Source organism: Pipistrellus hanaki (assembly GCF_964339955.1).
Source record: "Pipistrellus hanaki genome assembly, chromosome: 4".
Lineage (NCBI taxonomy): Eukaryota > Metazoa > Chordata > Mammalia > Chiroptera > Vespertilionidae > Pipistrellus > Pipistrellus hanaki.
In genome coordinates, this window is record NC_140506.1 from 40,314,776 (window position 1) to 40,334,758 (window position 19,983).

The window sequence follows — 19,983 nt, forward strand, 5'->3', positions numbered from 1 at the left end:
TCTGTTCTTAAGGCTTATTAAATCTCTTTACCACTGCTTTCTTTTCCAGCATTCTTTGTCCTCTGAACTTTATTTATATTTTCCTATGCTGTACAACCCTGACCTGGATATAAATTTTGCCAGAGCTGATTATAAATACAAGGATTCCTGTACTGTTTCTAAGTACCACATGTTCACATTTATGTATTTTGTTTTATTTGGGTTTATTATTCAACCTGTTGTTTTATTTTAGATGTTATTTCTGTATGAAATTACCTTATTTCTGTTATTTTTGTTGTTTTTAATTTAAAACTTCTTATTCTTAGATTCTTTGTTTTCCCACCAGAAATATTTTATTTTGGATAGCCAGTATTTCTCATATTTAGTTTTTATCCTTTTCATTTTTTATGCTTCAGTCCTAAGTTACTAATTAAACTTAATAATTGTTCTGTTGTCCTAGTCAGCCTTGAAAAGATGAAACATCATTTAGGCCTTTCCTGTTTGAAGTTATTTATGGTTCATCAGGTTTGAGCTTTGCCTTGGATTAATTGTGGTCTCATCTAGTTGTACATGAGTTCTCCTTTAGTATCTCTACTTAGCAGTGAATCTCAAGCCTCTCTTCTACTGAATGGTACCACTTACTAATAATATATACCTTATTAGTAAGTGGTACCATTCTTGAGCTGGTGGGTTGGCATGAGACAAGTGATATGGAAGGCATGGTAACTTAATGCCCTAAGGGAGGATTGGCATGAAATATGGGGAATGGGGATAGTCATTACCTTTTAGTACTGAATAGTGAATAAAAGGATAGCATGTTCTGAATTTGTTGATGAATTAAGAGTAAATTTATTTCCTGAAATTTTTCACAGTAATACTCTGTTCCTGCTAAGCCCCACTTCCCAGCTTTATTTAGGAAGTGTTATCCAGTTTGATAGTCAGAAATTTGGTAGCAACAAAATCCTAAATTTTCTAAAACTAAACAAGTTTATTTATTTATTTTTTAATTCTTACTTGAGAGAAGAAGGGAGGAAGGAAGGGAAGGATGGAGAGAGAGGAAGAGGAAGAAAGATAGATATAAGAGAGGAACATTAATCACTGCTTCTAGTATGAAGCAGTGGGTTCCACCCCAACTGAGATGGAACCCACAGCCTGTGAATATGCACTGACCTGAATCCATACAGCTACCTTTTGGTGCATGGGACAAGCTCCAACCAGCTGAGCTTGAGCTAAAACCAAGCAAGTTTAACTCATGGGATACCACTCATTCTGTTGAGTTTGCTCTCCTATCACTGCAGTATTTTTGCCTTTGACAATGTGGCTATGATACTAATTATTTAGATTAACAATATTTTACTCAAATTATATAATATTTCATTTTCATATATTTTTCAGTTTTAATTCATGTTGATAAGTGCACATACTCCATTAATCAGGGATTATTGAAGTGTTTTATATGGAAATTAAATATGCATTTAAATCAGATAAATTACTAATTGGTTACCATTCCTAAAATTTTATATAATAAATTATACAATATTTTTAATGTATATTTTTAGAATTCGTTTTTATTTTGTGTAGATTTAAAGTATTTCATTATTATATACTCAGGTATTTTAATGGTATGTATCTTTTTAAAATTTGTGTTATTGTGTTACATTATAAAATAGTACAAGAAAATGAGAATTAATGTTTATCTAACACTTTACATCAGAAATACCAACGCTTAAAATAGGCCATCAATATTGGCAGCTCTTCAACTTTACCCCCGCTCCCCGCCACACACACTTGTTTCTCATAGAGCTTTGCTTGAGGAAAACAGTTTTGTGATATTAATATTTACCACAATTTTTTTAGAAGCTGAAGAAAATGAAAAGTATTACTGCTACATTGATGAATAGGTGATAAAGGAGTGAAAAATATAAAATTCAGAATCACTGGTTCTCCATTTCCTTATAAGATGTCCATGTAATGCACTGGCTTTATTCATTTATCTTATAAATAACTACTCAGTATCTGTTGAATAAAGAGCTGTGCTAGGTACTAAGGATAAGGCAGCCAGTAAACACACAGGCACTTTGCTTTTATGACTATGCTATAAGAGTGCTGTAATTGTTCCCAGAAAATATATTGCCATATGTTTCTGTTCATAACATCAGAGGTCCTAATTCTTTGTAGCTCTAGATGGATATGTTGTTGAAAGCATAAGGGCATATATATATCAAAGGTATCAATTTTTTTACAGTTTTGTTTCTAATCATTTCACTGAAAAATATTTTGTGTATTATAAATATATAAAAATAGTATAGATATGTAAAATACATATAGTGAAAATTCTAGGATACTTGCATAGAACAGCAGAAGCACAAATAAACAATATGCTAAAGAGAAAACTAAGGCAGAACTAGACTAAATTTAAAAGCATATTTTATATAAAATAATTTATATTTGAGTCTTTACATAGATGTTTATTCATGGTGTGTATATATGCACATATCAAGTACATGCAAATTCTGCTAGTTTGCTTTCTTTATATTATGTAGTGTATCTGGAAGGTCAAAATTAGTACACTCTATTAGCTCATTTGAATATTGTAGAAGTAATAGAGAATTTTATGTTTTGTCTTACATGTCTAAAATTGAAGTTATATAGTGTTTCACATTTGCTATTTCATTAATCACTGCTTGGAATTTTCAAAGTGTATATTTTCATTCATTTTGTTTGCATGTGCTTGAGTGTGTGTGTTGCTGGGTATAAGCTACAACTGGCTTAGAGGAGGTCATAATCTATTTAGGGGAAACAGATTAGGCAAATCGCTTAATCACAAAACAAGATTACTATTGCTATTAGAGTAATATTAAAAAGTATAGGAAATATAGGCTTTAGTTACTCTTGTTTGATTTTCTCCCATAAAAATATTCATTTGAAAATAAACTGGATATGTGACTGAATTATTGCATTTAGGCATTTAGATGTTTTAAAAGTTTTTTGGTATCAGTTTTTTATTCTTATCTCAATACATAAATTATTAACAATAATAAACCATAAGTTCTGATTTATTTAGCTATTTCTACAAAACTTTAAATCAGTGGAAGCATGTAAAAATCATTTTTAATTGCATTTTCCTTGAAAAGTTTTCTTGAAATAATCTACACTATTAAATTTTATAATATTAACTAGAGGCCTGATGCACAAAGATCTGTGCAAGAATGGGCCTTCTTTCCCCTGGCTGCCGGCACCGCCTTTGCTCCAGCCGGAGCTGCCTTTCCACCTTCCCAGGCCCGGAGCGGCTGGGACGGTGCAGTGGCTGGGACAGTGCAGTGGCTGGGGTAGTGTGGAGTGGCAGGGGTGGTGTGGAATGCCTGCATTGTCTCCTTGGTGACAACACACATCCTGTCCCCAGCCACTTGGCTGCCTGTGCATGCAAATTGACCCTCCATCTTTGTTGGGTTAATTTGCATACTCACTCTTGATTGGCTGGTGGGTGTAATGAAGGTATGGTCAATTCGCATCTTTCTCTTTTATTAGTGTAGATGTTAAGAAAAACACCATGGTTTATTTATTTGTTTACATTTTAGGTTTGAAAAATGTGTGAATGCTAAGGAAAATTTGGAGACTGATCTTTATAAACGATTTATTCTGGTGCTGAATGAGAAGAAAGCAAAGATCAGAAGCTTACATAAATTGTTAAACGAAGTTCAAGAACCAGAAAAGAACATTGAGCATGAAAGGTATTTTGACCATTCTGGTTTGAGATGACAGCTGCACAAATTTAAGAGCAATTTCTTCCCAAACTCCATGAAATTTAGGTGCTTTCCTTTAATAATATGAGATTATTTGATAGTGTGGGTGGGGTTGGATGTTCTCGCTGTTCCATACAATGGTGTGGAGATCTCAGCCTGATCTCTCCATGTCTGCCCAACTGTCACACTTACACTTAAATCATGAAACTGGCATGAAGTTTATCTAAATATTCCTGGTTTAATTCTTAGACATCAGTAAGAGATATATTAATTTTAAAAATTAATGTTTTGAACAACTACAGAGTAGTTACACATTTGTAACCTTAATGACTAAGTAATAGCTAATTTTAGAATTAATTGGTTCTGAGAGGGTATGTACTGAATTTTTTAAGTAAAAATCATAGGTGACTGATGGTTTGGATATTTACAATTATTTTAGGCATTTTCAGATATAGGTTTGGGTCTATTGCCTTGCATCTAAGAGAAAACATAAGTTTACTAGTGGCATAATCTTATATAAATAAAAGCCTAATATGCTAAGTGTCTGGTCATCAGTTCAAGCAATCAAAGTGTAATATGCTAATTATACATCAGGGGGCAGACAGTTGACTGGTTGACCAGTCACTATGACATGCACTGACCACCAGAGGGCAGACACTCTGACTGGTAGGTTAGCTTGCTGCTGGAGTCTGGCCAATTGGCACTGAAAGAGACAGGCTAGGAATGCCCTGGAACCCTCCCGCAGTCCCTCCCGAGCTGGCCAACCTCTTGCATTCCTTCCTGACCCTGATCGTGTACCTGTGGGGTCTCTCAGTCTTGCCTGCATCCTTTCTTAACCTGGGACCCCTCAGGGGATGTTGGAGAGCCAGTTTTGGCCCAATCCTGCAGGCCAGGCTGACAGACCCCATTGGTGCACGAATTCGTGCACCGGGCCTCTAGTATAAGGATATAACATTTGATGTCAGATGGTCCTAGTTCAAGTGCTAGTCTGACATTGACATGTACCACTACATGACCTTGGGCAAGTCCTTTAAACTCTCTATGCCTTGCTTGAGTATCTCCATAATATGAATAAAAGCATTTGACTCAGAATTTTCAGATCAAATAAAAGGAAGAACTGTTTTGAGATTAAAATACTGAACACTGTGACCCCAGAAGAATAGTATTTTGATAAATGAATAAGTGATAAGAAACTGATTAAAGAATTAAGTATAGTGAGCACTCAACCATATGTAGGTTAGCTAAAAGATAGCTAATATATAGTGATTTATATTAACCCTACTGGCCTAGTGAACAGATTCATGCACATTGATTAATTAGAAGAAATATTTTAACATTGCCATTCACCCTTTCTCTATAATAGAAGTGCTAGAGATGGAAGAAAATTAGTAAAATGTATATGAAAATAATACATATAAATTTATTAATAAACAATAACAACATGATATAACAACACAAAGATATATAAAACAACAAAAACGTAATATAAAAACAACATTGATTCAAACAGTGACTGATAAATTGATTAAACTTATTCTAACATCTTTCTATATACCACATTATGAGTAAAAACATTTTCAGAGTGCTTGACTAATTTCCCTTGTGATGAAGTATTTACAATTTTAACTTAGATGTCAACAAAAACAACCAAATTAATGATCGACAATGACAGATCAAAACACACATGTGTGATTGGTGCCAGTGAGAGTTTTGTATGTATCGCACATGCACAAGTCAACATTTATTCTTAAATTGCCAGTGCGCATCATAGGTACCAATCGTTCAGTCAGTTGGACAGACCGTCTGTCGGTCACTTAGCCTTTTATATAAATAGATATAGTTAACATAAGTGATTGCATCTTAATTATATATGTTTCAATATATGTTTGTTTAATTATAATGTTTTTCCAGGTATATTTTCTATAATTACTTACTAGTGAATTTGGTATCTAGCCAGAGGTAAGCCAATAATATATAATTCTAACTTTTTCTTTTTCTAGAGAAACTACAACAGGATCTGAAATATCTGCTAACAGAGATACAAACTATGATGAAAGTACTGATGAGGAAGATAAAAACCTGCCTGATCCCTCAGCGTCAGCTCCTGGTAAAATAAATACACTTATTTCCTCTTTTGTATATTTCACCTGGGTTTATCACTCTAATTATAATAATCCATAATGAAAAATGCTATGAAAAAAACACTCTACAAAAAATTCTTTGGACTTTCTAGTCTAAAACCTTAAATACTAATGTTAACCATGAATATTTATTATAAAATGCAGCAATTCATTAGCAACAACAAAACAAGCAAGCATGAACACATACATACAAACCAAGGTATACTATTCTTGTTAAACAATGATGCATAAGTAATAAGCAAGGTATGACTTCATGATAAATATCTCCAGCTCAAAGATGGCTGCCTTTAACATTTGAGATAAAATCTAGCTAGGGTGGGATAAGGCAGCAGTGGTATAAATCTAGAATGGTTTAGACTACCCTGAAGTTGAAACCTTCTCTCACTGTTCAGAAAAGGAATTGTAATGGGATGACATGGGGTTGGTGAGAAGAGAAGGAGAAATAGCACTTTAAAAAAAAAAAAAAAATCTTATTATAGTACATTTTTAAAATTTTTTATTTTTAAATGAAATTTTATTGGGGTGACATTAGATTACATGAATATATAGGTTTCATGTGTGGATTACTAATTTATAAAAACTGTACATAGGACCATGTGCCACCATCCAAAGTCAAATATTCTCCTGTCACCTCATATAAGGACCCCGATCTCCCTTCCTTCCCCTCCCTCTGGCAATCATACACATTCCTAAGCCTTTCTCAGTCCCTCTGGTCAAGCACCCAGCAAGCAGGTTTTTTAACCCATGGATTATTTTACTAGAGTTTTATAGATTTTCTAGAAGCAGAGGCCCCTGAACTCATTTAATATTTACATGATTATGGCGTAAGCCAATATTCTCACAATTAATGTTGGATTCATTTATTTAGCAAATATATTTTTGATTGTCTATTATGTACCAGAAACTTTTCTATGCGGTAGAGAAGAAAATACAAAAATGTCTGCTTTTGTAGAGTTTAAATTCTAGTCAGACAATAACAAAATGGATCCATTTAATATTAAAATATGTTAAATGCTAAAGAGAAAATTAAATCAGGATGATGATTGTGATTTTGGCCAGGGCACAGAAAAGGCCTTGGTCATGATATCCAGGGCAGTAGCTAAAGTGGGCAGGTAGAATCAAGAGAGTTGATTTTTTTTCTTAGATGAGAGAAATAATCATGTTTGCATACCGATGGGAGTAAATAAGGAAAGGTGGAGGGAATATCCAGGTAATATTCGATATACAAAGGTAAGGATTGCTGGAATTCGTCTCGAAGTAGTTAAGAGAAGATGGGATCATATGGACAAGTGCAGGACTCATTTAGCTAGGAGCATGGGCATAACGACAAAAAAGAAGGTAGACTAAATGGACAGAAACACAGGAACATATCTAATTGCAGTCATGGAAACTTACTGTTGTTGATTAAATTAGTTGATTGATTGATCTGATTCTAATTAGATTTGAATTGTATCACACAATCTTGCTTTTATACGTCAGAGTTAAATTTCTTTTCATTTAGAGGCTATGCTTGTTTTACATTAGTGACCAATTTAAAATGAAATCATTCTTTAGTAATAAAATGTAATCAAAAGCTCACAGAGAAAATCTGTACTCTTTCCAATTTAAACATTCACAGTTTTTAAAAAATAGAATGGCTTTTGATTTTGTTCCTTATTCAGAGAATCTCACCAACCTTTGAAGTAAATGAAAATTATTGTTGAAGAGAAAATATATGGTTAAATTTGGGTATATGAGAATGGGTTCTTTCTATGTTCAGTCTCCTTTAAGCAAATCTTTTTAAGTTGCAATTATACTCTTTCAAATTTGGCAAAATTCTCTTCTCTTCAAAAATGTTAATTTCTTATTTTTTATTTTACATGGCATATTTTCTTTTACTCACATCAAGTTCACTATATATTTGATGTATAGGTCTCTTATTCTAATTTTTTGCATTTAATTGCTTTTGATAAGTTTTTTATGTCAAGAACTAAGAGCATTTTAATAGAAACGTTATTCTTTTTCTTCTGCTTCAGTAAGAAATGTTCAGGAAATTAAATTTTGCTTAAAAAAATTGAATGTCAGTTCTAAAATACTTGATACTGAATTAAGAACTAGATTTCATAGATCAGAGGAAAATCATTGTATGAGCTAAACAGCAAAGAGAGCCTCCTTATAATTTACCATATTTCATGATTTACTTTGTTACAGAGACAAGGTACATTCTTAGGCCACATGATTTTTTTTAATCACAGCTTTATCTTTTGGTATTTTACATATTATTATATTGTGCTTTGGGGAGAGCTATAACAATTCCTTTCTCCATCTTTACTATATAATACTTATTCTTAGAATACTAGTAAATATGCAAATTTATTTTAGATACTAGGGGCCCAGTGTACAAATTTGTGCACCTAGAAAGGGACTGTGGGCTGAGAGGCTGTGGTGGGCACAGGGGCAGGTCTCATCCCATCCTCTGTGCCCCTGCCCTGCCCCTTCCAGTGCATTCCCCATCCCCTCCTGCCACCACGGCTCCCACGCGCTGATGGAGTCAGCCCAGCTTGCACCTGTTGATGGCAGAGCAATTGGTGACTGCACCAGCAGTGAGGGAAGCAGGGCCAGTGCCTTCAGTTCATGGGAATGGCGGCTGCTGCCCCAATCACCCTTCAGGAGCAGGGAGAGGTGGAGAAGCCCTCAGGGACAATCGGGGCTGGCAGCCGCCACCTGCACCACTGACAGTGTTGAGCAATTGGGACCAGCACCAGGTGCTGGCAGCAGATGCAAGCAGCGGCTCTGGTGCTGGGTTCAGGTGGGGCTGGGGCCAGTGCCGGTGCTGGCAATAGGTGCAAGCAGTGTCTCTGGTGCTGGCAGCAGGTGCAAGAGGCGACTGCTGGCCCTGCTTGCTTCTCAGGAGCAGGGGGGAGGGGAGAAGCCATCAGGGGCCATCAGGGCCTTAACTGTCACTTGTATCTCTAATGGTATTGAGTGATCAGGGCCAGCGCAGCAGGTGTGAACGCCAGGCAGGACCAAGGCGCAGGAGCAAAGAATATTCAGTAGCTACGAGAGGCTCTCCCTGATGACTAGCACCCTGCCGTGGTCTGGCACCCCGCTCACCTGCTCCACCATCCTGCCTCAGCTGACACCCATCATGTTCTGCTCTCTGCCACCTGCTACTGATGCCCACCACCCCCTGGTGGTCAGCACACATCAAAGTGACCGGTTGTTTGGTTATTCGGTTTTTCCACCATTTAGTCTATTTGCGTATTAAGGTTTTAAATAATATAGATTGCAAGTACATGTGTGCTTTTCCTACAATAAAAACAAGAGGAAAGGAACTTGATGGGATTTAATACAACACATTTACTCTATCTTTCAGAAAGCCATTTCTTTACCTTGTTAAATGCGTAACTGGGTAGTAATTTTTATTATGCAATTTCTTCGTTAATTATTAAAATCACCAATTTTTTTCATTAGTTGTTCACATTATTAACTTATTACTGCATGACAAAAAGAGGTTTGTAAAGAAACCGAGATCATTCAGTGATTCCACGGTATTTATTCAAGAAAATAGTCTGTTAATTTTTATGACTGTATCCAGACTTAGGGTAGCTATACTTTAATTTTTATGAATAAGCAATCTTTTTTTATTACTTTATCTCGAAAGTTCACATTTTTTCCCTATCGTTAAGATTATTGAGAAAATAGCTAATGATATGTAGTCCAGTCTAATAATTTACATCATGCTCATATGAACCACAACATATGGTATGAAAAAAAAACTTTATTCATTAACAGTTTATTAACTAAAAGATTTCTAAAATATTCTGAAATCTAAATATCACAGTCTGCACCACCCCACAATGACATTTTACATTTTTCTGTAACAAGGTTTACTTTCTCTGTCTGAACCTCCAGAATTTTTAGATAGGTAGCAATAGTATTAAAAACTTTATTTCTTAAGCTGTGACCTCATGCTAAGGCTTTAGGGATCATAGATATTTTACATTTTCCCCTGATTAAGATTGTGACAGAAAAGGTGGTTACTGTGATTTCTATTTATAGCTCAACCCCTCCATTACAAAGGAAGATGGGTCACTTGTACTCCCCATCTAGTTGGTATTAACACCTATTGCTTTAAAGATTTCCTAGTTAATCTGGGTTCCTCCTGCATCCTAAGTTTTTTTTTTTATGGGTTGTTGTTTTGGTGTGTGTACATGTGTGTGTTTATTTAATGGAAACCTGATAGATTATTATAGATATTATCGAACAACCTTCACTGCTAGAAACCTTCTGTTTCTTTGGATAAAATCAAGATAACACCTGATGTCCATGGTTGTGGAGAAGCTACAGGTTGAATTAGGTCCTGTGAGTAATAAACCTCACCAAAATATATAGAGATATAAACATAATTAATATAGCAGCTAAGTGCCAGACTACCAATATTATATTTAAGTTGCCTGTCATTTGCCCCAACAATATCTGACATAATCAAAAAATAACTTATTGTTATGCATTTTTAAATATTTTCATCATAATTTGTATTCTAATAACAGTAGAATTGTATGTAAATACAGCTTTTCAATGCATATGGATATTCTAAGAACTTTAGCCATTTTTAGAAAACATTTTAGTTGTAATATAATTCAAAATGCATTTGAATATTTAGTGGAAAAGTTGGGTTTATTTCATAGAAATGGAATCTTTTTTTATGAAACATTTTGAAAATTTACTTGACTCCTAATTAGCCATCATAAGAGGAATTATATTATTTAAAATTTTTAAAATAATATTCTTGAATTGTAATTATTTCTATTAGTAGAAATTGGCAATATTTCTTACAAGTAGAAACCAATGAAATCAGCCTTCCTAAAAATACAAGTAAGAAAAATATTTATTCTAGAATTTTTTACCCTTCTTAGCTTCGTATGAAAGGTGCACAACCATTAAAAACAAATAAAATAAGCTTTCTTACCACTTTTCTATGTAATTATTAGTTTGAGATTTAACACATTAGTTTAATTAGTCCTGCTACTTAACCAACAGGAAGGCCTCTGTATAACTGTTATTAGTAATTTAGGCTTCTGCCTAGTTGGTGGGCTTCCTGAAAGGAAGTGTGATTATAGAATAGCCTTTTTGAAAATAAATGAATGGCTATGTCACACAGTTGATGAATGCTGATATAGTAGCTTTTAAAAATAGAGCAGAATCCAAAATTTCTAAGTATCAAAGAGCTTGTTGCTTCAAACAGTGAATGTCTGCTCACAGAGGGGATAACAGCATGTACTGCCAAAGAGATTACTCAGTTCAGCTTTACAGTCACAGATTCTGCCCTTGATCTTATCCAACTTGTATCATAGGCACTTTCATTTATAAATTCTGAATAAAAAGCTTGATTTAATGAAACCTACCACAAAACTAAAAAAGCAATTTGAATGTATTTCTTAGCAATTGTGAGATTTTACACATCAGTAGTAGGATTGCTGAGGAATGACATTTTAAACTTGATAAATCTAGATCTCCTATAGTTCTAGATCTTCTATGCAGTTCAAGTTCATTATTTTTCAGATGAAGGAACAGAGGCGACCGGAAATGTTAAGTGGGTTACTGTTGGTCACTCAAGAGAAAAAAATGAGAAAGTATTTGCCTTCTGTAATAATTAATTAACCACATTTTACATCTCTTTTGAGATTCTGTAAAAACCCTAGGAGATTTCATAACACTGAATAAATTACCATGGATGCAATCAAATAATGAGAACATTTTTTCTCCTAAAGAGAAGAGAGGTCTTATTTGTATATAAAGTCTCCAGAAAGATATTCAGCATCATCAGATTAAACAAATAGCTTGGGGAGAAAATTCCAGAATATATTGTATGTATATCTATTGAGATCTTCCTTCTATATTTTCTCAAATTGAGATATAAATGACATGTAACATTGTGTAAGTTTAAGATGTACAAATGTGTTGAGAATAATGACAATATAATTCCTTAGCAACTTTGAATTTTATAATACAATATTGTTTACTATAATCACTATACTGTACATTAATTTTCAGGATTTATTTATCTACTAGTTGCAAGTTTGTACGGTTAAATAACATTTCCCCAATTTCCCACCTCCCCGGCCTCAGTTAGTCAACATTCTACCCTCTGTTTTTACAAATTTGGCTTTTTAAAATTCCACATATCAGTGAAAGCATACAGTATTTGTCTTTCTTTGTCTGACGCTGTATATTAATTTCTTCAGATTTTGACTTAGTGTTATTTTCCTGAGAACTCGCAAATGTACCAGTGGTTGTTAGCAAATCTGTGAATTCCTTTATAACCCCATTGCTAAAATATAACTGATAGAACCTCCAAAGCCATTATTTCTGCATTTTTATTTAGTATTAGACAGACAAAAATAATTCTAATAATAATATTTGTCTCTAGCTATGGATGAACAAGGAAGTTGGCAAGTCCTCTCATTTAAAAAAATAACTAGAAAAAAGAGAGAAACAAGCATTTCAGTGTTCTGAAAATTGGCAAAAGGCAAACAGCTATATGAAGTGTTTATGCTTGAAAAATTGCTGAAATTCAGGTTTAAAAAAAATGGATTTGTGTAGTACTTGCCTAGAGCTGCCCCATTGTTATCCCCCAGTCCCTCATTCCCTCAACTTGGTCAGTATGGAAGTTTTCTCAAGACCTGGGAGACCATTAAGACTGGCTGTGTTATACCTGGACCAAAGAGAGCTCACTCACTTATCACTGGAAGTGATAGCCACATCCAGCACTATTATTGGTGAAGAAATGATCGTGGCTACAGTTGGTAAGTGGGTTGGACCAATGGATGTTCTAACCTGAGGTTAGCCTTCTATGTGGCTACATTTGTACCATATTGCTTTAAGCATCAATGACTAGGATTTTACAGATATGGTGACTTGACATAAATATTCATCTATATGCTATTTCAATGGGTAATACATATATGATATAAGAAAAATTATATTATCACATATTTAACTTAAACAAATTTTTCTTTTGTGCATAACTTGTCAGAGTCTTTATTATGCTATTGTGCGAAGGGTGCAATGTACTGTAAAACATTTCTCAAAATTACATGACCTTAGGGACTTTTTCAATGGATATTATTATTTCATGCAGCCCATTTGAGAAATCTTTTAAATTATTTCAACTTGTATATAAATGAGGTGAGAAAGGGGGGAGTGTTTATAAAAGAAAATACTTTCCTAGTATAGTCTATACATGTCCTTGTTTTAAGAGTAGATGCACTAAATAGGAAGAGGATATAATCAAGGATATATTCTCAAAGAATAGTATGAACCCATGAGAATAATGTTAAATTTCAAAGCATAGAGTGACTTGCAGGAATTCTGGGAATAGTTTAAAATGATATTTTACCATTGTTGTGGTCAGGGGACTGGTCTGAGAATGGACTTAGGACAAATGTTTGTTAATATAATCAATATTGATAGTTGAAAGAAACATTACATAAATGCTGCTTAATTTGGTCTATCTCAAAGTGAGTTCTTGAACCTCTGGTTCATGAAAAATGTTTTATGAGGGTATCATTGAGCCCTTCGAATTATGTATGTGTGTATTAGTTTGCTAAGACTTCTATGCCGAGACCGGTTTGGCTCAATAGATAGAGCATTGGCTTGGGGACTGAAGGGTCCCAGGTTCGATTCCAGTCAAAGGCATGTACCTTGGTTGCGGGCATATCCCCAGTAGGGGGTGTGCAGGAGGCAGCTGATTGATGACTCTCTCTCATCGATGTTTCTAACTCTCTATCTCTCTCCCTTCATCCCTGTACAAAATCAATAAAATATATTAAAAAAAAAAAAGACTTCTATAACAAAGAACCACAAACTTGGTGGTTTAAATAGCAGAAATATATTGTCTCATGAGCTAGAAGTCTGAAGTCAGGGTACCATCAAGATTGATTCCTTCTGATGGCCATGAGGGAAGGATCTATTCCAGGCCTCACTCCTAGGCTTATCACTGGCCATCTTATTGGAGTCCACATTTCCTTTTTTTTATAAGGATTAGGGCCCATACAAATGACCTCGTTACTTGATTACCTCTGTAAAAAAGTCACATTCTGAGATTAAGACTCCAAAATATATTTTGGGGGGAATACAATTTATCCCATAATAATGGAAATGTACATTTTCAAAAGAGACTATGTTCCAAAAAATATTCAAAACCATTAATCTTGGAGAATAGTGTTATACCCAAAAAGATAGAATAACAGAAAATGGAAACTTATAATAAATAACAAGATGAGAAGAAAAGATAGTGTTCAAATGGAAGCTGTGTCACCTGTCAGTATATTGGACTGGAGGTTTGTCTAGAGCTGCATTGTTCAGTAAGGTAGCCACTAGCTATATGAGGCTCTTTGAATAGTGGGAATGTGATTAGTCTAAATTGAAATGTTCTGTAATTATAAACAACACATTGGATTTCAAAAATTTAGTATAAAAAGAATGTTATATATCTAATATATTTCTATATTAATTATACATTGAAATAATATTTTGGATATATTTAGTAAAATGAAATATATTACTAGTGTTAACTTCATTTGTGTGTATTTTTTACTTTTGAAATGTAACTAATAGGAAATTTAAAAATCTATATGTGACTCACATTATGTCTCTATTAGACACACTGGTCTTACTGTTTGAGAAAGTTCCATGTCATGCTGATTATGTGATTCTATAATAGATTTATATGATTGTGGAAAAGAAATCAAATTGTACTATCAAGTGTCTATGAAACTTTTCATGTAAGTTCATGAGATCTATAGGTGGATATGAGTATTTTATACCTCAAAAATACAAAAGATATTGCGCTGTTGTTGTTGTTTTTTATTAATTGTAGTAAAGCAGAGTAAGGAAGCCTGCATCATTTAACAATTTGTCCTCAGAAAATGAAACTAGCCGAAACCGGTTTGGCTCAGCGGTAGAGTGCTGGTCTGCGGACTGAAAGGTCCCGGGTTCGATTCCAGTCAAGGGGGTGTGCAAGAGGCAGCTGGTCGATGTTTCTCATCGACATTTCTATCTCTCTCTCTCCCTTCCTCTCTGTAAAAAAATCAATAAAATATATTTTAAAAGAAAAAAGAAAAGAAAATGAAACTAAACATTTTTTACTGGCCCTGTAAAACTGCAAACCATGACCTAGTTGAAAGAAGAGATGGAGAAATGCAGCAGCAGTCTCTAAATCAGCTGAATGTCTGTAAGGTAACATGTAGGATTCTCGTCTTTCTATAATTGTAATAGGGATCTATACCACATATAGCACATCTGGTTCCTTGAGGCATTTCATCAGCATCACCTATAAGCAGTAGATAAGATCAAAGGGATAGAGAAGGCTACCAGTGATGAGGTTGTAGAATGTGCCAGCCCACCAACATTGACATGATACTTGCTGCAACTCTGAGGGTCTAGGGATGTGTGAAGGATAGTTATCAGCGGGCTTGCTAAACAGATTATGAGTTATGCAATGGAAGAGAACAGACAAGTAGGGTGGGCAAAAGAAAGACTCAAAGTGAGACCCTAAGTTCAAATTCAAGCCTTGTACAACATCTGGAAAGCTGGGAAATAGAAGCTTCAAAGATGTACACTCAGGATTTTGTGGGGAGAGGGGAAGGGTTATAGTTTGGGGGATTATAGAATAGAAAAAATTTGGGGTATTGCTGGGCATATTGTTTTTTAAGCACAATGGCTAGCCATATTAACAACCATATTATGTATTAATCTAAATTAATAACTTGAACTAAATCAGAGGTTGTAAACGATCCAGTTCACATACTTTGCTTTTCCTTTGGTGATATCATGCTTCAAATAATAAATTTGAATGCATTTAAACAGGCAATAGGTTCCCTAGTTTTCTGTAGTTCTCAACACTATCCTTTGTTAGCATTTTATAATTATTTTTTTAATGTCTGATAATCTTTGTCTTTTAACTGGAGTGAGGATTAAAATAATTTGTAGTTTGTGTAATTACTTATATATTTAGATTTAGCTCAACTGAGATACTATTTGTTTTTTATTTTATTATCCCAACTTTCCACCCTTATTAATTTGTTAATTATTTATTCTTATATTTTTGTTTTAATGGTTACCCTAGAAATGGCAACATACATATGTGACCTGCAATAATCTAATGTAAATGTAGCTTTCATACTTACTAGATAATGCTAGGACTTTAGGACACTTTAATGCTACTTAACCTTTTTGCATTGTTGTAGCATGTATTTAAACCTTCCATATATTGTAGACCTCATAAAGCATTATTATTGTAGTTTTGAAAAGTCAGTATTTATGTTTATTCACAGCTTTACCTTTACCTTGTTCTTTATTCCCTTTTGCATTTTGGGTTGTCATTGGGGTTTGTTTTCTTTTATCTTTTAAAACTTTTCTTTAACATTCCTCATAGTGCACAGTTAGCTTTCAATAAATTCTCTTGGTTTCAGTTGTGAAAGCCTGAAGTTTTGAAAGGAATTTTGTTGGTATAGATTTCTAAGTTAACAGTTGTTCTTTCAGCACTTTGAAGATGTTACTCCATTGTCTTCTGACTTTTTGTTCCTATTAAGGAATTGTCTCTTAGACATATCGATGCTCCTATGAAATTAGGAGCTTTTTATGCCTTTTTATTCTTGCTAATTTTATACTATCACTTTGGTATTTAATAGCTTTTGTCTGATGTATCATAGTGTGTGTGTGTGTGTGTGTGTGTGTGTGTGTGTGTGTGTGTGTTTCCTGCTTGAGATTTATAGAGCTTTCTGAATTGGTGGCTTGAAATATTTAATCAGTTTTAGAAAATTATTGGCCAATAGTTTTTTCAAATATTGATTCTGTCCTGTTCTTTCTCATCTCCCTTTCTGGGAATTCAATTACACTAATATGAGACTTTTCCATATGTTAGAGTTTTCACTATGTTCCATACATTCTTATGGTCTTTTCCATAATTTCATTTTTTTTAGTTTGTGTGCTCCGACTGATATTTTTTCAACGGATCTACTTTGCTTATTGAAATTACCAATCTGTTGGTTTGGTCCTTATTCATTTTCCTTGTGTATGATGAGCCGATTAGGGATGTATATTAATCTACTTTGAGGGTATGTATCCCTTGGTTGTTGGCTGCTTGAAGGTGGTGGTCTCTTATAGCAGCTGGTTCGGAGTCTTGCAAATCAAAGAAATGCGATAATTAAAATAATTAGTGAATTTGACTTATGTGTTTGCTGCATATTGATTTACTGATGGCAGATGTGTGTATGGTATTTTGAAAGTGTTTTTACCCCATTCATGACACATTTCAAATATAAAAGTGCCCAAAGTAGCAGTAAGCATGTTGTAGTCACATACTTAAAGCAGATGTAGTAATTGAATGCCTCCAAAGGGTGATTAAAATTAACAGAAATAACTCCAGAATTTAAATAATATAGTCTATTCTTTCCACGTATTGTTATATGGTGCATCATTGTTCATCATTGAGGTGGGTGTTATGGCCTTATGAGGGAATTGAGAATAATGTAACAGTATGAATGGGAACTTTTTAAGAACTTATTCTGTAAGCTGGACTTGAGATATGAGGCTTTGATATATACCTTGCTACTCTCAGACATTATGATGGCAAACACTGTGATGACTATAAGATGCATTGACTAAGATTATACACATCCAGCCTAAACTCTTTCTTCATTATATCACTTTGGTAATGACAAGATTTTTTAAACTGCTGGGACCAGTAGAGGTGACAGTGTTGATGACAAATCAGGAATGATCTATTGGTAACTCAAAAGACCAGTGATGGGTTCGGAAGAAGATGCCGGTTGACCTGCTTTCAATGCGTTTCCAATAGTTTTTATTTGGAAAAATTATGGTTAAAATTGAATACCAACAGGAAGATAAATTGAGCTAAAGAAATATCTTCTAAGAAACTATGTTTATTCTATTAAAACTGTATTTCAGACGACAAATGTTAAAATATTCTTGAGTTTTATTAACAAGTTTACAAAACACTGTGAATAAAAATTAAACATTTTCCTTCTAAATTGTTTAATCTTTACTATGGCAATTAATATGCATTTTTTATCTTATTAAATAATGAATACAGCATGCATCATTTTCCACAGTTCAACATTTGCATTATTAGAAAGTTAATTTATTTCTAACAGAATGTGAGATTATTGAAAATTAAATTAAGTGCATAACAATATTTGATATACTTTTTAATTTGCCATTCTATACTCAAATTAATTTTGTTAATATAAAATTCAGTCTTTAATAACAATGTTTACTGAAATAGAACTTCCTTACATTTCTCTGTGCATTTATCTTTTCTTTATTCACTTTTAATGGTTATTATGTTTCATAGAGATATTTGTAGCATACTTGATTTGGAAGTATAAAATAATGAAGTTCAATAAGAAAGATTGCATTTTAAAATAAAAGTTTAATAATTTTTAGAGATTTAAAAAATAATAAATAGATTTAGTTTACTTGACAAAATTCACTAATTTCTTTTTAAAAATATTTTTACTAAATTTTAGAGAGAAAGGGAGAGGGATAAAGAGAGAGAAATATCAATGAGAGAAACATTGATCAGCTGCCTCCTGCATGCCCCCTACTGGGATCTAGCCTGCAACCCAGGCATGTGCCCTGATGGAGAATCAACTAGTGACCTCTTGGTTCCTGGGTTGATGCCCAACCACTGAGCCACATCAGATGGGCCAGGACACTTTCTTTAGTAAAGGACACAAATTTCAAAGGCTATTTAATGTGATTTTCTCTTTAAAAATTCTGAAGATTTCTTTTCATGAATTTTCAACTGCAAATCAAGCCTGCAGAGGAGCACTTTCTCTGCTGTATTCTGGAACAGCTTCCAAAGTAAAATACTAGATATTATAACTTGATGTAATTTCCACTACAAAGGAGGACAGAAACGGTGAATCGTTTCTTTTAAAAATTATAAATGACAACCTTTTTAAAAATACTTTATTTTAAACTCAAAGCTAAACAAAACAAACAAAAAATAGCATCTGATAGTTATATGGAGAACCTCTCATAGACATGTTGACAGTTGGAAAGTCTGTTTTCAAAGCCAAGTGCTTACAGATCATGTTACAAAGAATATGATTGACAGGTCAGAATACCATTGGCATTCTCATTGTAACTCAAAATCAGAAGCGTGTTGCTTTAGAAACATAAAACAAAGATGCCATCATTTTATAAGCATCTTTCTATTTCTTGACTTCATGCTTAGTTAGGAACAAAATAAAAATTTTTTAAAGAGGTAAAACTTTAAGAACTCATTTGTTTTCACACAGAAGGATAATATGGCATCGCTTGAATCACCATCTCATGTAATTCTGAAGAAGAGAAAATTTTACCTTCTTATAAGAATTCCTTTTTGCTTAGAATTGCTTTTGTATTATATGTGCTTGTTTAAATATCACATTGAATAGTAACAACCCACTTGTTTTAGATGCCCCCACATTCTAATGCTACTTTATTATTTGAAGGTCGGCATTATAAAAATAAACTAGTGTTTGTGAGAGGCATAGCCTATTTTAATGGAGAAGATTTATGTGGTGAGCTGAGAGCTCATGTCTGATCTTCCTTTAATTATTGTGGATCAGGATACCCTTCTTGAACCTCTACAATAGGCAGGGATTCTGAAGCTGTATAGTAACAATATACATGAAAGTATTTACACTCTGTAGAACACAGGGACTTGTATCTTTTAATCAATGTTATTATTTTAAGAAGGAATTTATAGATCCCAAAGAAATTTTTAGATAACATTTTCTTTGTTTTCCATACTCTCTGTTCTCTATTGTAAAAGGTAGTTGAGTTGATTTCATGTTATTTTTTCATCACACAGCACAATGCCTTGCACACAGTACACGGTAGGATTTTTAACACTTGTTCATTAAGTGGTGAATGAATTCTTCAATGTATAATGAAATATATTTCAGATGAACACAATAAATGCAGTTGATTTGGATTATTTTAAATTCATTTTCCTGCCATGTTGTTTAAATACCATTAGTAAAATGTGGACAAATTTGGACTTTCATTGTTATTATCTGGCATAAAATCGGAACTGACTCAGAGTTTATTTTAGCATCATA

At 33.7% G+C, this 19,983-nt stretch overlaps 1 protein-coding gene across 2 annotated transcripts in view; it reads left to right on the top strand.

The window, feature by feature from the left end:
• Positions 1-19,983, top strand: part of XRCC4 (X-ray repair cross complementing 4) — a 165,260-nt gene that overhangs the window by 63,509 nt on the left and 81,768 nt on the right. For both annotated transcript variants that reach the window (XM_084881375.1, XM_084881376.1), the window contains exons 5-6: positions 3,558-3,710; positions 5,723-5,829. In XM_084881375.1, coding sequence (XP_084737501.1) covers positions 3,558-3,710; positions 5,723-5,829 — 260 coding nt within the window. The remainder of the gene's footprint in view (positions 1-3,557; positions 3,711-5,722; positions 5,830-19,983) is intronic.